Source organism: Passer domesticus, chromosome 4, assembly GCF_036417665.1.
Source record: "Passer domesticus isolate bPasDom1 chromosome 4, bPasDom1.hap1, whole genome shotgun sequence".
NCBI classification, from domain to species: Eukaryota; Metazoa; Chordata; class Aves; order Passeriformes; family Passeridae; genus Passer; species Passer domesticus.
In genome coordinates this window covers 41,928,415-41,950,080 of record NC_087477.1, presented here as the reverse complement: position 1 = coordinate 41,950,080, position 21,666 = coordinate 41,928,415, and the positions used below count along the sequence as shown (strand labels likewise).

The 21,666-nt window shown below is 38.2% G+C and overlaps 1 protein-coding gene across 5 annotated transcripts in view; it reads left to right on the top strand.

Annotated features, from left to right (window-relative positions):
- The window catches only part of DCHS2 (dachsous cadherin-related 2), a 105,976-nt gene that overhangs the window by 35,997 nt on the left and 48,313 nt on the right, over positions 1–21,666 (top strand). For all 5 annotated transcript variants that reach the window (XM_064417430.1, XM_064417429.1, XM_064417431.1 and 2 more), the window contains exons 2-3: positions 8,465–8,656; positions 14,851–15,082. In XM_064417430.1, coding sequence (XP_064273500.1) covers positions 8,465–8,656; positions 14,851–15,082 — 424 coding nt within the window. The remainder of the gene's footprint in view (positions 1–8,464; positions 8,657–14,850; positions 15,083–21,666) is intronic.

The following is a 21,666-nucleotide window of genomic DNA, read 5'->3' as shown; positions in this document are numbered from 1 at the left end:
ATGGATGGAGCTGCTTTCACCGAAAAGTGGGGTTTGACTTTGGATGATTTAAATAAGGCTTTAGTCATGCAAATATTTGCTAGTTGCTGTTAATTCCTTTTGCTTTCCTCAGAAATACATTCTCTTTTCATTTGTTCTTTCAGTTTACATAGGTGATAAAATTAAATTATTTTCTATTTGATTATATTTGCACAGTAAGAAGGAAAGCAATGTAGACCTAACAGACTGATGGAGTGGATAGTCCTTTTAGCAGACAGTTTCAGTGCTGAAACTCAAGCTCTGTATTCCCATAATGACTTTTTTTAACCCCAACTCTATCATGTGATAAGTAGGCCTTTAGCAGTACAGCTCCTTTTTATGAATTTAGACATTGACAATTGTATTTTGTAGTGGTCCAGATCCTATCAGTGTAATAAAAGTGATAAGGTCAGGCATTCCAGGTTGGACCTGCCTCCCACACCTCTGGATCCTGGCTCACCTCAATAGGATCTAGCTGCTTGTGCTGTTTTGCAGAAGGCACGGTGGCACAACTTAAGGCATGACAGGAACAGCTGCATTAAACTGGAGTGTATTCAAGCTCTGGCTAGCATCAGAGCAGGATTTGCAGATTACAATACAGACTGAAATGCCTTATTCTTCCTGGATCTGGACTTCACTTGCTGAATAGTGTCTGGTGTTCAGGATGAAAGAGTGATGCTGTAATGTACTTAGGCTGTTTTCTCCTCCAGTGATTTTAATTTTTCTTGCTTTCTGTAGACTAACTGAAAGCAGTAAATCAAAGATCTGTCAATATTTTTTATTGGCAGGTTTGTTCAGTCATCAGTTAGACACACAGAAGAGCAGAGAAGGCAAAAAACTAAGATCTCATAATCGTTCATCATGTAAATTAAGTTTCTTTTCATTTGTTTGTTGTAGGGAAGATAATGTTGTAAAAATTGGTGTATTATAAAAAAGGTAAAAATCAATGCGATCTTTTATGAGAGATTCATATGTGAAGTGGGGTTGGTTTTACTGTATTTTAAAACCGTGTAGTTAATTGGAATTTCTGTACAACTCATGGAGGCACAAGTGGAAAAAAAAAAGAACCAAACAGAAGTAGTTGTTTGAAAAACCAAAACTCTCATCATAATTATGAAGTGTAATGTTTAGTTGAGGTTACAGTGAATATCACATTTCACATGCTGTCCTTGAGCAGAGAAGATGCCTGGCCTCTCTCTGCTTGCATTTAAACTTTTCTCTCTTCACTTGAAAGGCTGTTGAAAGTGATTAAATATTTTGATGGGACTTGCTTCTTATTAGCACCTTCATAAATTGATGGCAATTTCTGGAGTGAATCAGAAATCAGCTGGGGGAATCAGCATCAGCTTCAGTAAAGGTTGTGTCTGTGCAGTGCTTATTGTCAGTTGTTCAGCTGTGGTTGTCTCCATCCTATAGCAGATCAAAAGAATACAGAAAGATTGACATTAGTCAGGTCTATTGACCTGACTAGCACAGTGAAGATTTTTTGCATCAGAGCAAGGATGAGGACTAAGGATTTTCTTACTTGTTGGGGATTTTTTGAGTATATGGTACCTGTGATGGTTGACAAAGTGAGCATCAATGCCAGTTGAATTAGCAGCTTAAATTTCAGTTGTTAATTTGATTTGTGACTTTCCAGATGCAGCCCAGTTTGAGAATGAAGAATGGGGCTTTTTCTGCTGTCAGTGCAATTGTCAAGGACCAGCTGTTAAGGCCTCAGGCAAACAGTTCCTGTTCTTGAAGTCAAGGTTCATGCTTTTGGGACTTCAAGTGGATCTGCAGCTTTATTCCCTTTTCCATATGTTAAACCTGCTGCACTAGGGAGCAGGTTAATCGTGGGTGCTGAGGCAGATAGATAAAATTCTCAAGTAATGTATTTATTGCACTCTGTTAGTTTGGTGTCAGCATTATTGTCTGCACTGCCTCAGGCAGCTGTGAGTTAGAGATCATTGGTTTGTATTTGATATGCTATTTTCTCACTAGCCAGGGTTGTAAGTCAGAGCACCGGCTTGAAAACATTTGATGATGTGTGATTATGGCAGCATGCATACTAATCTATTGTACAGATAAACCCAAGTGATCTGAAAAATGCCTGCTACCAGTAATTTCACTGCTGATATTTCTACAGTCACATTTTGCTGACAGCATGCTGCCATCTCAGGCTGTTCCTCTCCTTCCCTGTGGTCGTGGACCTGGCATGAAGGTCTGGCAGAGCAGGTGCTTCCACAATAGTTAACCATTCCGGTGGTGCTTGGGTTGCCTACATGAGGAATTAAAACACTTCTCTGGTGAGGGTCTGCTGTCAGGTGTTGCCTGGAACAGTCCTGCTGTCCTTCAGTATGTCAAATGTTAGGATGCTGGATTTTGTGCTGTTGATGACTGCAGGATAGAACCAAGCTTACACCATTGATCAGCAACCGACCTCTGTCACTGAACCTTTTTTTTTTCTTTTTTTTCTTTTTTTTATAATTTAGGAGTAGTTTTCACCATTTTGTCTATTTAGTCTTGTCTTACAGTTGGGTGATGAATATTGTGGAGTACAGTACACAGTCATAGAATCACTAGGAGTGGAAAAGGCCTCTAAAATCATGTTCAACTTTTGACCAAACACTACCATATCAAATAAACCCTAGCACTAAGTGCCACATGCAGTCATTTCTCAGACATTTCAGGGATGGTGACTCCACTGCTTCCCTGGGCAGCCTGTTTCTTTCCTTAACCACCACCCCTCCAGTGAATAAATTGATTTTCAACCTGAACCTTACCTGGTGCAGCTTGAGGCTCTGTCCCTTTTTCTGTCACTGGTTACCTGGGAGAAGAGGCAAACCCCTACCTGGCTACAGCCTTCTTTCAGGCAGTTGTAGGGAGCAGTAAGGTCACTCCCGAACCTCCTTTTCTCAGGCTAAACACCCCCAGATCCCTCAGTTGCTCATCATATAATTTACTCTCTAGACTCTTCACCAGCTCTCTTGCCCTTCTCTGGACATGCTCCAGCAGCTCCATGTCCTTCCTGTAGTGAGGGGCCCAGAACTGAACAGAGCACTCAAGCTGTGGCCTCACCAGTGCCAAGTACAGGGGAGAGTCACTGCCCTGGTCCTGCTGGCCATGCTGTTCCTGATACAGGCCAGGACACCACTGGCCTCCTTGGCCACCTGGGCACACGCTGGCTCATGTTCAGCTGTTGCTGACCAGCACCCCGAGGTCCTTTTCTGCCAGGCAGCTTTCCAGCCTTTAACCCTGCACAGGGATTTGAGACCCAAGTGTAGGACCTGCCACTTTTCATTACTGAACCTCATACAATTGGTCTTGGCCCCTGAATCCAGTCTGTCTACATTCCTCTGCAGAGCCTTCCAGCCCTCCATCAGATTTCTCCACCCTCCCCAGCCTACTTGGTGCTGTCTGCAAACTGACTGAGGGTGCTGTCAGTCCCCTTGACCAAATTATTGATAAAGATCTAGAACAGGAATGGTCCCACCCAGCACATTTCCCACCACTGTCTGGACCATCCAGCAGGTGTTTAACCCAGTCAAGAGTGCACCTGTCCAAGTTATGGGCTGCCAGCTTGTCCAGGAGAATGCTGTGGAAGGCAGTATCAAAGGCGTTAATGAAGTTGAGGTAGACAGATCCACAGCTTTTTCACCCTCATTCACTTGGTGGGTCACCTGCCCTGAAAAAAGATCAGGTCAGTCAAGCAGAACCCTGTCTCTCCTAAGCCTATCCTGGCTGGGCCTGATTCCCCAGTTGTCCTCAGTAGTGTAGTATGCTTTTATTTACCCTATATTCTGATTTTCTTTAAAATTGGCAGGTGGCAATTAACTTGCTTTTCATTATATGAGTAGAACTAAAACAACGAAATAGACTTCTTGTGCAAAAAATAAATGCCCCAAATGTCTTATGCTCTGACATTGAGTCCACCAAGCAGATTTTACCAGCTATGAAATCTGTATCTTGGTTAGCTGAAATCAAGTGAAGTAAACTTGAAAGAATATGTGGTATGGGAAAAATTCTTATGCTGTGAAGAATTGATTTAACATTTCTTAGTCTCATTTAATTGCTATCACAGATGACCAATGGTGATGGCTTACTTGACTGAATGCTCTGGTCTATCTGAAAGATGTGAAATTAAACCTGGCCTCTCACACGTGAAATTCAGCGCTGCCAATCAGTCATCTTTAAGGCTGCATACTCTAAATCCTAAAAATTATTTTTATGTAAGTTCTGAATCTTTCATCTGCAAGTAATAGGATTGTCTTCTCTTGTGGTTTTGTGTGCACAAGACATTTTCCTCATTTTGCATATAATGTAAAATATTTGCTCTGCTTTTCAAAATACATTCGTTAGGAAATAATATTGAGGAGGCAAAATAAAGGTATGTATAACCACAGGGACTTAATTTTAATTTGTTGAGGATAAAAAGGAGTGGAAATCTTAACTCCCCTGATATTTTTTGGGGTTTTTTTCTCTTAAAATGACTTTGTTTAAAGCAATGTAGAATTTAGTTAGAATTTACTATAATCTTGTTTACTATTAGTTTATTGGTTACACTATTCAGTGTCTGTAAAATAAGGGGACATATTGCCCATTGCTATGAGTTGTCATCGTTCCACTGAAGTGAATGGGAAGCAGCTGAAGATCTGCCAAATGTTTGCTTTGTGTAAGCTCTGAAGTCTCTCCTTTCTCAGCATAGAGCTAAAAAAGGTTTTGTACCTTCTTATTTAAGTATACTGCCAGCAATATTTTTTTCCCATTTAAACCTCTTCATGTGCTACAGTTGAAGTGCACATGAGAGTGAGGAAATTAGGGTAGTTACCCCTAAAATCACAGATTCTTTGAGATCATCCCCTCTTTCCATATCCAAATAGAAGATTATTTCTGCACTTCCAACACTGTTGAATTTTGTTTGTCTTCTTACACCCTTTAGTATCTACCACTTCACACTATTTATTTTCCTCTTGCACTAGTCTCTGAACATCACACAGGTGGGTCAGATTTTTTTACTTCTTCTGCACAACATTTCTCCAGGTCCCCCTCTTTTCTCCTCCTGAAACGATGTCTGAAGTCTAACCACTTTATTGGTAGTGTCAACAGGACAGAACAAACTCTTTTCCCTGACAGATTTTTTAGTCTAAACATTGTACAAGTTGACAAAGGATGTAGGCTACAGGAAAGCATGACTTACAGGAGAAGTCCAGCCATGAGCTATCCATACAATGACTCTTGTTAGCTTTAAAAAAATGTTTCTTGGAGAAATACTTTGTCCTAACTTATTCCCAAGTTTATACTCCTTAAAAACGTGGATGTTCAACTTACTGCATTGAAAACCTATTTAGTGAAAGGAGAAAGACCTTAGGGGAATAACCCTTCCTTTTCTGCCCCTTTATTTTTCTCCGAGGTTCCAATCTTGTATTAGGCTTGTCAGAGGTGTTATGTATTTTGTACTCTCTTGCTTCCCACTTCTTCAAGACACATAAATCCACTCAACTCTATCACCTTTGTGGTGTTGCTAGCATACAACACTCTTGATCAGTCTACTGTGAAAATTCCTGCTGCTGCCTTCATTTCCTCCTGTTTGGGCTGCTGTAACTCACAGCTTTTGGGCAGTTAACTGCTGCAATACTCTGTAGGATTGGTACTCACGGCATGCTGTCACAACCCAATGTGTTTCAGACAGTGACTACTGTGTGCTTTAATACCTAAAATCTTCAATAAGGTGGTCACTTAATTGTGTCAGAAAACTTGAATTTATTAGCATGTTTTCACTGAATTCCTCCTTCTAAATCAGCTTGCATTTGGTTGATAATCTTAAGGGTATTTTTTCAGCCTCAATGATTAGTTAATGATCATAGTTAATAGCTTCCCTGACCTCAAGTGTAGTGCCATTCAGTGTCAGATCTGTCTGTGACAGGAAATTTTTCATTCATTTTTAATTCCAGATCTTCCCTCTTCAGATCAAAGGTTCCATGGTGAGTGATTAAAAAAAGGACTACTAAGTGGGTAGAAATTGAATGGATGTGAGAAACTTGAACGGGGAGAAAGATTATATTTTTCTCAAAAATTGCATGCCACTTAGTTCTGCTGCCTGAAAGATGATTATAGTAATTTAAGTTGATCACAATTAGACCTTTAAATTTGCATAGCCTTGAACTGAAGCATTTTTATTTAAATTCATCACTCATTATGCTTTTACATGTACTGTTCAGTCTGAGGACTGCATAATTTACAACAAAGCAAATAAATCACCGAACGTAATGAGCTAAACTTCTAACAATACCTTCAAATTTCACCTGCAATTAATCACTCATGCTCAGTTGCAGACAAAAAGTTAGCATTTACACATGTAACTGCATGTAGGCACAGTCAGATGGAACCTTTCAGTACTGTCACCCCTGTTGGATTTCAGGCAAAATAAATAAATTGAAATACTTTTCTTATAAGGGCCGAGTGAATTATTGTTCCACAACATTAGGGTGGTAGATTACTAAGAGCACACTAGACGAATGTTCTGTTCTGGTTTTTATGACAGAAATAACAAAGTATGAAGCTGGAGAAACGTGCATGTTGTAGACTTGATTTACATACAGCTGTAAAGCATTTTTAGGACTAGATCTTTGTTTAGCTGTGCATGATTGTGAGTTTTGTCTTTAAATTGCCCAGAACGAGTGGTTGGACCCAGGTCAGGAGTGGCCACGCGTTGCAAACTGCTGCAGCTGTGGGATGCAAACTGCAAGGGTGTGAAAAGGGCATGATGGGCTCTGCAAGCATACGGATTCCCTAAAGGAGCTTTTTTTTTGTGGAAACTCTGGTATGATTGTGAAAAACCTTCTTATGAAAGGAAAAATGTTATGGAGCATGTGGTGCAGTCACAGTGATACTTCAGAAATACAAAAAATCTTGAGTTTCCACGAAGAAGTAGAAAAGTCTGAAAAACAAGCAAAAACCAAACCACAACAAGCGAAAAATAACAATTGAAATAACACGTGTATCTTTTGGGCTGTCATTTAAAAATTCTGATTAATGTAACTTGTCTAGAGTAAGTTTTAACTTTATGGTTTGAATTGGCACTTTTTATGTGGTTTCCCTTTCCCCACTTCCATGCTTTTCAGCCTTCCCAAGACATGTTTTGTTCATTTGGTTTTAATTCAGTCCCAGTTAAGTATCTCAGTGCCAAAACAATTCCTGTGCAATGAAGACAAAGGCAAGAAGGCAAAGAAGGGAGCTTGTGATGCAGGCACTGACTGGTCTTTATGGCCTCAGTGGTTCTGGTAGGAGGAGCAGCCAAAGGCTGTTCTGGGTCCCATGGCCAAATGACCTGGCACAGCTTGTGCTCATGCAACTTAAATTAATTTATATCACCCAAACAGGATGATCTAATCCAAACTTATTTCTAGGAATACTCCCTGGCCTAGACTGTTTCTTTTGAAACTCTACCTAAATTGTGCCAGGTGGTTTTCTGTACAGGCAGGCACGTGCAGACCTCCACCTCTGCCCTGGCTGTGGTTGATGGCTCTGGATCTCACCTTACCTGCCTGTGTCAGGTGCAGGCACTGACTGGCTCAGGTCTTCTCTGTGGGCTCCCACCAATTGTAACTCTTGGGCTTTGTTATACTAATGTTTCCAAAGCTCTGTTAAGGTCTTCTCTGTTAATGCCTCTGTCAGGGCATTGTGCTTGTACAGACAGGCTGACGGAAAACCCACGGAAATTACCATTTTCGAAGAAAAAGTAGAAAAGGAATCCAGTTGTGAGGGAGAAATTCTTTATGTATCTCCAGTAATGGCAAATTAGAGAACTTGAAACTACTGGCTTTCTTAATGCGTACATATTTTTATAAAATATTTTCTACCAAAATGTTTCTAAATTTCAGTGAAAACTATCACAGTGGAAGGTACCAGAGAAGAGCCAAACTCAGCACAAAACACTTGTTATACAAGATCTCAGGAGAATAAAATTGAAGGAGCAATGTACAAAAGCTTTTGTGTTTATCAAATACATTTTAAATCAACCCGCTTGTGGGTCAAAGAGTACGAATGCCACCAAGACCTCTCTCAAGTTAAAGCTAAATTAAGATCTGGGGAATCTTTTATACAAGACATATAGGTATGGATGTCCTGCTGCACTTTCCTGATCTACATGTGACATAAGAGCTTTTTGATCTTTTGTAAGTGCTACCTCCACTGGTAAAAACATAAAGGGAAAATAGTTTAAGGTATGGCTTAAGAGCATGGCTTTTCCAGTCATGGGAAAGCAAGAAGATTGATATTTACATTGTCAGTAGTTGAGATTTTATGAACTCCTGGCAGCCAGCTTAGGTAGCAGAACATGTTGGTATTTATTCTGTGTGCACACATTTACTTTTACAACACAAGTGGGCTCAAAAATCATAGACACTTTATTTTAATGAGTAATAGTTTCACTGGCTTCATTTTTATCTCTGTTTTCTCCCTGCAGGTTAAAGCAACAGATGCAGATGCTGACCAGTTTGGAGAAATTGAGTATTCTCTTTATGATGGATTTAATTTTTATGAAAAATCGAAAGCTTTCCAGATTGACGCACACACTGGTCAGATCTTTGTTTCTCAAGACATTGACAGAGAAGGAGATCCAACCACTTACGATCTCTTAGTAAAAGCTACAGATGGGGTAAGTTTCACCTTTCTACACTGCCAGATTTGTGAATGTACTTGCAAATTTGGATGTCTGGTATACTTTTAAATGAGAATGTAATTTCATTCAATGAACTATGAGTGAAATGACAACTATGTTAAAATTGCATGAATTTGAATAAAATGTCTTGTCCTTAAAAAGAGCAGAAAATTATATTCATGAACTGTGAATTTTTACACAAACTAATAAAATTGCCTGGGAAATACCCAGTGACTCCTAAAAAGGTTTGGAAAAGAGTTTCTAGGATGTTAGTCCTTGCTCTTTTTCCTCCTCCGATTGGAACCAATGGACTCCAAGTTACTTTGCTCCCTGCTTTCAAGACCACTGCAGCAGTAATAGGACAGTACCATGGGCTAGAACTGCATGGCTGCTGTGGGTGACGGTGACTTTCCTGGGTAAGTTCCTTGTCCTTTCTAGCTGGCTGATGCCATAGCTGCTGCTGTGGCTGGATGCAGCCTCCCTGCAGCTGCATGTCTGGAAGTTTTCTCACTTTTCAAGATCTGGTGTTTGGAAATGAGCATTCCTGGTACAACAAGGACAGGGTAGTTGTATCTGCCTGAAATAGTCCATTGCAGATCCTGGCAAGGAGGGTGAGGAGACATTTGCTGTGGTGGGAGCATATTAAGATGTCTGGGAATAGACACCTTGCCCAGCTGATGCCATGTAACAAAAAATTTTGCTGGTAAGCTCCAGAAAAATAATGGAAGAAAACTATTCATTGTATTTTCATTACAAAATATTCATTTTGTGATTTGCAGTCTGAGGTTGTTTGCTTTGTAAGGCCCAGTTCGTACTTGCCTTTACCTTCTTCAGCTTAATAGTGAATTGTGAAGAAGCTGAAGAAAAGATTATTGGTTGCCTTCAAACGTTAAAATTAATATAAGGACACTTTTTGAAATGTTATTCGTGTCACATTTTGCAATACAATTTGTCCTGAAAAACATTGAAATTCAATTATTTCAGGCTATACAGTTTTTATTTCTTACTTTGAATATGAAAATTGCATCTAAGTTAATGTCCTAATTGTATCTAATATAACTTTTTAAAAATATAGTTTTGCTAGAAATGTTGTATTTTACATTAAAATGCCTGTAGGTGTTTTTTATTGTACACTGAAGAAACTTAGTGAACTATGATTTCTGTATTAATGAGTAGATTAACTTAAATAGCTGCAGTTGTTGGTTGTATTAATTATTTCATTTTGAGAATGTAGCCATTGAGGGACTATCTGTTTTGTTGAATTCAGATATTTATGTAATAGTTAAACAATGCTTTTTCTTTAGCTGTCCCAATTCAGTGTTCATTTCAGAGGCAACAGAAATATTCTTTAATTAATATTGCTTTTAGCAGTGTGCTTTTTCTTCCTTATAGATTTCTTTAGAGCAGAAAAAAATACATAAATATATTTGTATGTTTGCTTCCATAGTCTTCTGATTTGAATGTCTAATAACTTCACCCTGCTCATCACAGTGGGTTTGGACTGGAAAACCTTTGAAAGGTCTCTTCCTACTCAAACCATTCCATGATGTTAATATAAGGCTATAAGAGAGGGTTTTTCCAGGACACTGTCTGTAATGTCTATAGCAAAGGTAGTTCTATTTGACATTTTGGAATTTCACTTGTATGCGATTTCTGCCTTCAAAATTTATACTTTAATACATATATCCAAAAAAACTTTGAAGAGTAAAGCAGTCTGTATTGAAATGTATAACAGCTGAAAATTAGGCATTCTGCTATGCTTCATAATTTCATTTTTCCTCTCATTCACATGTTTTGAAGCTGTATAAATGTAAAGGACACATACACATGTCTGAAATATCAAGATTAATCATTAATAAAGGGTATGTCAGAGCTGGACAATAGCCGTGAAATTCTGAAAAGTTTCTAAGATATTCAGTCAAGTACAGAAAATAATTTTGAAAATCTGAAAGCAAATATGTTTGCATGAAATAAAACTTGATGCCTTATTTTTTTAAGTTAAATTACTGCTCTATTGATCAATCTTACTTTAAGGTTAAAGGAAAATAAGTAATTATTTGAAACTACAGGGTATTTAATTTTTAAATTGCTCTGTCATTTATCTCTATTTATGGACCTCGTGTTTTCAGAAGTTCAAAAATGGGGAGAAAGGCTCAGTTTTTATTGCCTTGTTTGTGGCAGGTAAGGCTTGAATTTTTACTGGAAGTCAGCACTTTGTAGACATTTGCTCACTGACACCTAAATACTAAAGCATCTAAATTCAATATCAGCTTTTCAAAGTTTTTAGTGCACCTGAACTTGTGTTGACCAACTCTCTACCTTTAAAGCAGAATTGTAGCAGGATATTTATCTTATTTCCTGACATTCTGCTGCTGATTTTGATGGATTAAAGATGTTAGGTATGGGGCTCAAAGTAGAGGCTGTGATCAAGGAAGAAATGTGCACAGAAGAGAGAGAGGAAGGATGAAAGGTCATTTGTGACAAAGAAGGGTAGAAAGATGAAAAGGAAAGAAAATAACACAGCTAATTAGAAATGAGGAGGAAACTAAAGTATTTTCCAGGTGGTGTGCAGTTTATCTTACAGCAAAACTATCAGTTTCCTCCACCTGTTCCTGGCTACTCCATTACATGTCTTTAGAAATTGTCTGTCATGCCTTTAATGCATTGTGTAGAAAATGTAAGGAGTGAACTTGAATTACACACAAGAGCCCATGGAGAGGCAGGTGGAAAACAGCTTCTGTTAAATTGCTTTTAAATAAACATCCTGTGAGAGCTTGTGGGAGCACTCTCACTGATTAAGCAAAAATGAAAAGTATCCTTGTATCTCCTGTATGAAATGGTCAGTCTTCAGTTTTATGGTTGACTCAGCATCACTGCAAAAGGTTCAATACAGCATCAGCAGGTGTGTTAGTGACTCTCTTACTGCCTTTCCGCATAGAGACACTTTGTCTCTTGCTTTTTGGTAATCCACCCTGCCTATCTAATTTTTTTTCTTTTACATTGGAGCAATTGAAACCTAGATATAAATCAAAGGCAAAGCTTCTGAAGAACTTAAGGCTTTTGAAATAATTGGAGACATCTCTCCACTTTGACAGCGTTACTTCAAGATGACATATGCTTTAGGTTTACAAAAAAGAAGTCTTTATGTCAGTGACTCTGTATCTAACAGTTCAATTTGGAACAAAAATTTGACAGCATAGTTCACAGACAAAAACTTTGGAGGCTGCGATGAAAATCTTGATAGAGTTTTAAGCACTTTACAGCACTGAAATAAAGAAATACAGCTGTTCAAAATAGCATAATTTCAACTTATTATGACAAAGACTTTCCCCTGCCAAAGGCAGGATAATTTTTTTTTTTTAAGACTTGATAAAGAGGTCTACTAATAACTTTAGCTATTCACACAAATTTGATCCTTCTGAAGTAATGAAAACATTAGTTGTTGTTATTTTGACTTGATGGTAGCTTATGTTCCTTTTTTCTTCCATGAGGGACACAACCGTCAGGACTCTGACAGAGAAATCATTGCAATTGTGACTTTGCTGTACCAGAGAGTACAACAGTAGTTAAAAATACTTGAACATTTGAGATAAGGGATTTTAAAATGAACAGCTGTAGCTCTCTGTTGCTTGTTAACATGTTTTGCCAAATGTAATTTTATGTCAGCAATATATATATGTAAGTCAGCCTTCATGTTTTGGAAGATAAAAGTTTTGCTTGCTTCTGAGTAGATGAAGTATATCCACATCATTAGAAATTGAAGGAGCTTTAGTTCCTTCTCAACTGGAATGATACTTTTTTTCAGTTGTCAGAGTGAGAATTGGCCACAACCAGTTAATATCATTAAGTTATTAAGTAAATGTCATACTTGGCATGTGAAGGTATACACTGCTTCTTCAGGGAAGGAAGGTTCTGTTTCCATCATAAAATTTGGTCAATTTTCTTAGACAATAGGTTTCCCTATATACTTAGAGTTAATCAATTTCAAAAGACTTTTCAGTCTTTATATAACTCTGTAGCATGAATACAAATTGGCTGAAGAATGGGGTTTGGGGATTTTTCATGTCTTTTTGGCAATAATGAAGCTTGAAAGAAACAGCTTAACACAAGCTCTTGTGAGTTTGGTTTCATGCTCTTCCAACCATCTTTTTACATGCTTTTTATTCTTGACCCCACTTTCCTGGTCCTCTTTCCTTAAAAATACTTCTGATTTCTGTTCTAAAGTACCTGAAAGCCGTGGACATACAGAGCATATTCTGAACGTGAGCAGAGCACATTCCCTCCCCTTCCCATGCGTTCCCTTTTTAGTTCCTGTGCAGGGATTTCCTTATCATGGAAATCAAGGTACTGCGGAAGGGGCTTGCCCTGAAGTGGGGATGTTGGCGTTGGACTTACTGCCATCCACATTTCTTAATATTGGCATGGGTATTCATGGCAGTCCCAGTAATTTGTAGGCTGATTACTGTTCTTTAGAGTCCTGGTCTCCAGGCAAGAGTCCTGGCTGCCTGTGCAGCAGCATGAACCCTGGAAGCATGCCATGCCTTATTTTCTTCAGAAGCACACCAGGAGGATGTGGGATAGATCTTGTTTGTGGGTGAAACACAGACACATGATGCATACGATCATCTTAATTTTCCATTTGCTTGAGCCTTTATATCACTTCACCCAACAGTGGTAACATTTACAACACAGAAGAAAAAAAAAACAAACAACAGGATAAAGCAAAAAATCACTATGAAAATGTGAAAGTAAATGCTGATAGTATTTTTTTTTTTAATTAGTCGTAACCTATGGACACACTAAGCAAACACTCAAAAATAGTTTTGTGGGAGATTGTTATTTGGCAGGGTAAGTCTAAAGGAGTCATATCCAGTCTGAATCCTTGGATAGTTTAATGAAGGTCAGCATTATTGACGTGTACAATTGGACTGCAGAATTATACAACCTAGTTGGTTTTGGGTTGGTGTGGTTTTCTCTGTATCACAGCTACTGTGACTGCAAAATGAAGTTTGTACTAGCTCAGCATAGTTTATTTGTATGCATGAACATCAGATCTGTGTCAGCAGTTTCTCAAAGTGACTGCTACAAGCACAGCATGCTCAGTGGACTTTGAAGAGCTCAGAATTCTTCCTCCATCTGTATTTTAATGTACCACATAAAGCACAAGCAGACTGTATATGCCTGTGCTGCCTCGTGCCTCTTAGCACATCAGTGCTCCCAAATTCACTGTTATCTCTGCCACAGTGGACCTGTTTTCTTTTAAAAATGCTTGTACTTCCTATGGCTACAAAATAGTCTTGGAAACATAAACTCCTCCAAACTCATGGAAGGAGTCCTCTGAGAAGTAAATTGCCATTAGTTTCACTCAGGTGCCTGTGGAGTCTACACTTCAGTACCCAGAGAACGGTCTTTTTTGCAGGTTGTCAGAAAATTCAGTGCTTTGTCATAGCAAATCAGTATTTTTGTGGAGCATGGTGTGATAAGCCAGCTTGTAGTTGCTCCTTTCTTCTCCAGTTTCACTCCAGAGCAAGGCTAAATGTGGTCTCATGTGGTATTTTAATGGGCTTTTGTAGGGCATCTGTCAGTGAATTGAGCACAGGCATTGTAGGCAGCAGCCTGACAGGTCAGCTTTTGGCTGTCCTGCACTGCTTTTAGTTTGTGTCCCTGGTTGAAAAAGACTCATATTCACCATTATGATGGTCATGCTTTTACATCTGAAAGTCTCATAAAGCAGGAATAACTTCTCTCTACTGAAGCACCACAGTCATGTGAGGGGCATGTCTTCCTGGAGCATAAAGCCCTGACTTTTATCTGTGAAGGAATAAGTGGAGTGTTGAAGACGTCAGCAGAAGCATGTAAAGTTAGACTAGCAAGGTTTTTGATGTGTGGTGCTCATTAGCATTAACAAAATTGACTTTGTGTTCAGGCCTCGCCATTGTAGAGAAGTTAAACTTCTTTATGGACTCCATCAGCCCTTGGTGTTGTGTTGAGCACATAGCTTACTTCTATGCAGTGTTTTGGGGTATTGCAGGTACTGTAATTTGCTTTTAATGGACATTTTCATTGATCAATATTGTTGCAGCATGCTCTATTTCCTAATGGTGAACTGAAGCCAGCTGTGTACGGTCCTATTTAAAAAATAATCTTGTTTTTGTTTTGTTGTTTTTTTTTTTTTGTTATTTATCCAACAGGGTGGTCTAAGTGCCCAAGCTTTTGTTCGCATCGAGATAGAAGATATTAATGACAATCAACCTGTTTTTGAGCAAGACACCTATGTGACAAGTATCAGCAGTCACACGCAGCCAGGAACAGAAATCATCAATGTTGCTGCCATAGACAGAGATTCAGGAATGTTTGGAATTGTCACATATGAATTGGTCCCAGGAGAATTTTCTTCTTTTTTCACAGTAGATACATCCACAGGTACTGTACATGTCTATGATTCAGAAAGGTGATAATTATACAAGATCCATATTCTCGTTGATTATGCTTTTTCTATTTAGAGTCATGTCAGACAGGTGAAGCTTAGATTCTGATGGAATTTTAATTCTAGAGGTAGATGGAGGATTTAGGTTTCATGTGAAACCTTTGTGTTCACTGGAGTAAGCAGAAAAATGGAAAACAGTACATGCCAGCACAATGAAGGTACAAGCAGCATGCCATTTATCCACTATTTTCAGCTCTAAATCTATTGATCAATGTAAGAAATAATAAAACATTACTTTTTTTACAAAAATAGCTGCATTTCTGAAATTCTTAGGGCTTACTCTTGAAGAGCGATAAATCATCCTTCATTTGCTCCTTTCATTTATTTTCTGTTTCTGTTCTAATTTTTCTCTGTACTGTGCTAAGCCCTCATTCTGCTCAGTTTTACAATGCATATTTGCCTCCCTGTTTGACTCAATGTTTAGCTTTCTAACTTGCTTTTCAATAGTGATTGACTAAACTGAAATTTCCATTTTTCTTGAGGGCCAGCCCTTGCATGTGAATGTATCCTGATCAACAGATGGTCATGGCACAGATTATTTTATATATTTTAGACTGTGATACATGTGTGTATGTGTTAGCTCTTTGGCATTCAAAATCTTGCAAGGTTCTATTCTTTCAAAATGGTGTCTGTTTTTACACAGTTCCCAAAACATTCTGATGAACAGAAGAAACTAATCTTCTTAGGAAGTTAGGCTGCTTGTCTTGGCTATTTCAGAATTTATTTAACTGTGGTCTTTTAACTACCTGTCAAGTCAGGTTCTCAGGGGCATAACTGATGTCAAAAATACGTAGGTCAGTCAATAATTAGGGAGCTGGATCTCCACAGGCATTTAACTGGTTGTTTTAAAACTGTCCCATCAGGCTTGTTGAAGAGAGCCCCTGTGGATCACATTAGCAGCACTGGCTTTGCAGCAACCCTCTGCTGAAAGAAAGCCTTTTGAAAGGTTTCTTCCTCGGATTGTGACCTTTTGGCCTCTCTTTCCAGTTTGGCACTTTGTATAGGAAAAATGTCATGCTTAATGATGAAGACTCTATAAGCTTGTAAGTTACTATTACCTTATGGATCTATCATGGTATTTTATCAAAGGCAGACCAAATTCAGGGTGAAGTTGCTTGAGGTCATTATTGCTGACATTTCATGATGAGAAAAGCTCTTAGGTCAGACACTATTCCCAGCATTATAGTGCTTGGAATCTGATTGCACTTAATCAGATCTCCTGAGTAATTCACAAGGTCAGACTGTGTCTAATTTTAACTTATTAATATTTATGCTATGGGCTTTTTTTTTCTGAATACATTTTTTCCATTTATATTCTTCCACATCTATTGAAAATAGGCCTTATGCTCAGTCACTAGTGAGGTGAATTATTTTAAATTATAAGAAAAAATGAAACATTTTAAACAAAAAAAGTCCCAAAAAAAACCACACCCCCTCCCGCCGCCCCACCCCAAAAAACCAAAACATTAAAATTGCCAATATATCACACAGAGGTTTTGCAATCTTTGAGCTTGAAAATCAGTTTAGTATTCAGAGAGATGAAACAAGTGTAAGGTCACAGAGGTTTTGAGCTCTTCCTCCTTACTTCTTGTTACAACAGAGACATTTTCCAGTGTTCATTGTGCTAAAGCTGTCTTCATATGCTCTGATATATGGCCTAATTTAGCTGTGCCTCTCTGAAGGTTATGTGAGGGACTTCATCTAGTTAGCTAGACAGCATTTGTGGACAGAGAGCAACAGATAAGTATGTGAAGGAATAGGCATTCTCCAGGAGATGGATGCTCAAACCAGAAAGTCAAATGAGGCGATATTACAGTTTGGTCTCTGTTTTTCTGATCTTATGGATGTGCACTCTGTTTCTGTTGTGTTCTGCATTTTTTCCAATTCACAGTACGGCATATTCTGTTTTATCTGCTCCTCTCATTATTGGAGGACCTAAACAGAAGGACAATGATGGTGTTGGAGAACTCTGTGGATTTGGCTGCATGATAAGTTTTATTTTTTAAATAATTTTTTTCTCACTGATGGAGAATTTAGAAAGGAGAAATGAAAATGAGTGAATTAGTAGTTTTGACTTACTTTTTTAGCTCTTTGACTACTTCATTATAGCCTTTAATATTTTATGTGGACAGAGATATTTTCAGTATTATGAGATTTAGAATAACTAGTGGCAAATGGTGTGTCACATTACACTATGATACATTAAATAATATGCAAGATGATGCTGTTGTCCATGACGTATGTAATTTTTCTTTTTTTGCCTTTTTTCTTGGCATGAAAATTTCTGACTGTAATTTTCTTCAAGGATGTTTGTTGACTGCTGCATTTAGAATAATCACTAAAAATTGACTTTTGAATTTTTGGAAGATAAATAGATAAAACAGTAAAATAACGATTGAAACCCCAAATCTTCACTGCTTATGTCTTGCTTCTGGCTCTTGTTTGTTGAAGCTTTTCGATTTTCTATGAGCTGTGTTCAAAATGTCTTACCAGCTGGCCAACTCCTCACTATATAGACTATAACAATACTGCTTTTGATACATAGATATTGAGGCACATCCAGGCTCTTTGAAGGGGTTCCATCTTTTGTTTTCAGCACTGGGACATGTGGATGTTGTAAATAGATAAAGTCAGTGGGAGTGGGAAGGAACATCCTTTCATTGACCAGACAGACATTCCACTGAATTCTTTCTCAATTTTAAACAAGATTTTATTAGTTATATTTGTTTGCTATTATAGCTTTTAGACACTGCATTTATTGTTTGTGATATGCTCTTGTCCTCATAAATAACATTTATTATGTTTCCATTTTTGAAAAAGTTGAAGTGTTTTTCATTTGATTGATGATACACTCTCCACAAGAAAAACCACTTTAAGAACTGTGTAACTAGAAAAATGTATGGATAGGAAACTGTAAACCAGCTCCTCTGCTGGTTCGTGACTCTTGCTATCGTTTGTTTCTAGTGTTGGTGTAAACAACATCTTGGCTTCATTATGTTGCCTTTTGTGGATATCTGATCCATGCATCATCTATGAACAGTACTCGTGAACTGATTAGAACAGGGCAAGTTGAAGAGCTCTTCTGGCTAAGAAACTGAGTTTTGTTTATTTTCCCATTGTTACCTAACAAGCTATCTGAAAGACGGTGTATTTATAGCTATGGCTGAGCTGGTAATTAAAAATGTAAGTCACAGGATGCAATCATAAGTGTGGCAGAAAACCTATGCAGTGCTTGACTTTAACACTTTAGGATTAACAACTTGAATTAGTAAACTTCCATTACAATAACAGCATTAATACTTTTCTTCACTCAAGGGCATGTAATTAATTTTTCCATTGATCTTAGTGATGCTCTTTTCAAGAGACTGGTAAAAAGATGGTTATCATCATCATCACCATTGCTCTGGTTCAGAGAAGTTGTTTCAAAACAACAAAATTTTAGTCCTTGAAAATTATTCTGGACCAGTGTGACTTCATGTGTCAGTCTTCAGGTAAATGGTCTGTTCATAGTCTTAAATCCCCTAGCTAGTCCTTGTGTGCAGAGAAAACTTCCATGAAGGCTAAGCAAAAGGCAGCAGCCGTGGTTTGTCTTCATGTGAACGTATTTGTTATTTAAACCTAGCATGAAAACCACGTAGAGAAAGTATCATTGCATGTCACAGCAGTATAAGCATTTAATTTAGCTTCTGTTTCTTTCAATTCTATAAGATATTTAGGTTCATGTTTCTGTGATTCCTACCTAAATTAGATGCCTAGAACAAAAGGCTATGACCTTCCTTTGGTGTATTTTATTGAGAATGTGGCAGATAGACCTGGGCTGGATGCCCACCAAAGTCATTCTATTACTCCCCTTCTCAATTGTGCAGGGGAAGAAAATTGTGACAAAAGGCTTGTGGGTCAAGAAAAGTGCAGGGAGAAATCTCTCAGCAATTACTGTCATGGGCAAAAGAGACTCAATTTGAGGAAATGACTTCAATTTATTGCCAATCAAATCAGAGGAGGGTAATGAGAAATAAAAACTACATCATAAAAGACATTCCCCCCCCCCTCCCTTTTCCTGCACTTAACTTCACTCCCAATTTTCTCTATGTCCTCTGGCCCTGGCAGCACAGGAGGATGGGGAATGGGAGCTGTGCAGTTCATCACACGTTGTCTCTGCTGCTCCTTCTTCCTCATACTCTTCTTCTGTTCCAGCTCAGGTCATTTGAGCAGGGTCCAGTCCTTCAGGAACAGATTGATTCAGTGTGGGTTTCCTGTGGGGTCACAAGTCCTGCCAGCAAAACCGCACCAGTATGAGCTTCCCATGGGGTCGCAGCCTTCTTTGAGCATCCATCTGCTCCAGCGAGGGGGCTTCCATGGGCTGAGGGTGGGTCTCTGCTCCCCTGGGGCCCTCCAAGGGCTGCAGGGGGACAGCTGCCTCACCATGGTCTGCACCACAGAAGCCACTCCTGTAGCCCCCACACGGCCAAACCCTTGCCACATAAACGCAGTACACTGAGGTATTTGGAGATCTCTCCATTGACTTGAAGATACTTGGATCACCCTTTTGTTATAATACTTTCTGTTACTTATTTACACCAAAAAACACATTTTGAGGAGAACAGCCAAGCCTTGTTGCAAGAGCTGGTTAGTAGTTGAACATTTAAAAGCATAAAAACATAACATAAAAGAAAAATTCAGCACAGAAGTACAGCTCCTGCAAAATGAACATTCTTTTGTGGAAATTTTGACTTGCTAAAAACCTGCTCCTTTTAAGATGCACTCTCATTTCTTTTTAGCAACAGGTATCATGTGACTAAAATGGCCTGTAAAAGACGTAGAGCAGTCTAGGAGCTTAGTGTTGGCAAAGAATAAAAGGATGAATACACCTTAAAATCATGCAAATTTAAGAATATAAGCACCTTATCCAAAAGCCAAAATCAACTCCAGCATTTTGTCACTTTAGCAGTGCCTAGTAATGGATACAAAAAGAGGAATTGTGTAGAGTTTGTACAGAACAGTACCTCACTGGTGTATGTTTCTTGTGGCAGTATTTTAGTGCTGTACTACTTTAATTACTGCACTATGGAACCATATGTAAATGCAATTTAATGACAAACTAAATTACAAAAAACTTTGATTTGGTTCAGAATAGATTCATTCCAGTTAGGGATGCTGAAAAATTTAGTTTTAACAAAAAAATAGAACTGTTTTTTAACAGCTGCATCTTTGGAAATTCTAATAGCTTTATTTTTGTTGCAATGCAGGTTGAAAAGTAATGTTGAAATACCAACATTTCTTTTTATGGGGGGAAAAAAACCCAAAACTTTGCTTAACTCCGTGTACTATACAGTGTTTAATATATAGCAGATTGTACTAGGCATCAAAGTAAAATGGGGATGCACCCTTTCGAAAGAAAACAAGGCCCATATTTATGATGATTGATGATGTTTTCGTGTAGTATTGTAGGAAAAAATACTTTATTTTTAAACTACTTTTGGCATTTTCCTACAGCATGTAGTACATTTGCTAAACATATGAAGAGCTTCACATAAATAACATTTAAAATTAGGAGTGCTTTATTTTGGAACATTTTGGGGCCACTTCTTTTTTTAAACTGCAGTTTCTTCAATTACTGTCTTTCTGATCTGTCATATGATATTGACAGTGTTTTTGGAATGCTGCAAATCAGTGGAATATGTCTGAGACATTGGTTTAGCAGAGTAAGTTTTTACTTTTGAAGAACTTTGAGTTAAATCAAAAAGGAAAAATTAGTGGTCTCAGCTGAATTATTTGTGGGCATTTGCCTTCACTGAGATCTCACCTAATGAGAAATTTACCATAAATAATGCAGAAAATAGTATGTTGTCCTAGAAGCACACAAAACTTGCTGTAGTAAGTGTAAGGTTGCAGATTTTGGCCCTGAAAGAAAGTTCTAGAAGAGCATGAAAAAACATCCATACTGCTAGCTCCTAATGTATCTCTTTTTTTCTTTTATGTATAAAATCCAATAGAATCAACTATCTACAAAGAAATATTCCTACAAGCTATGCACCAAAAACTTAACCATGAAATAGTGGAGTGTGTGTGAGATTATTCTGCAGGAAAGAATGCGAAGTATTAGCAAAAATAATACTCTAGCCCACCCTCCTTTGTCCTAGTTAAGCCAGTGTCAGACCTCAGAAACAGAAGAACCCACCAGAAGAAGCAAAGAGTGAACTTCCATGGCATTGCACAGATGAAGTGGACTGATTAAAAAAAAATGGTGAAAAGGAAAAAGTTATGCCCAAACCTCCCATTTTAGAGGAGGTGAGTAGTGTGATATTTATGCAGTGAAATTCAGACAAGCAACCCTCTTCTTTGCTAGAGACTGCATGGGTCTCAGAGTACAGGATATATTTACTCTACTTTGTGTTCTCAGTTAACCTAAAGAAAAGAAGAAGGTGGCAGGTCACACCAAGGGAGCAGACAGCTGTGGTACAATGTTAGAATGAATGTAGCAGGGAAGTGTGTGCAGCAGAAAATCAGTCCATGCAAATGA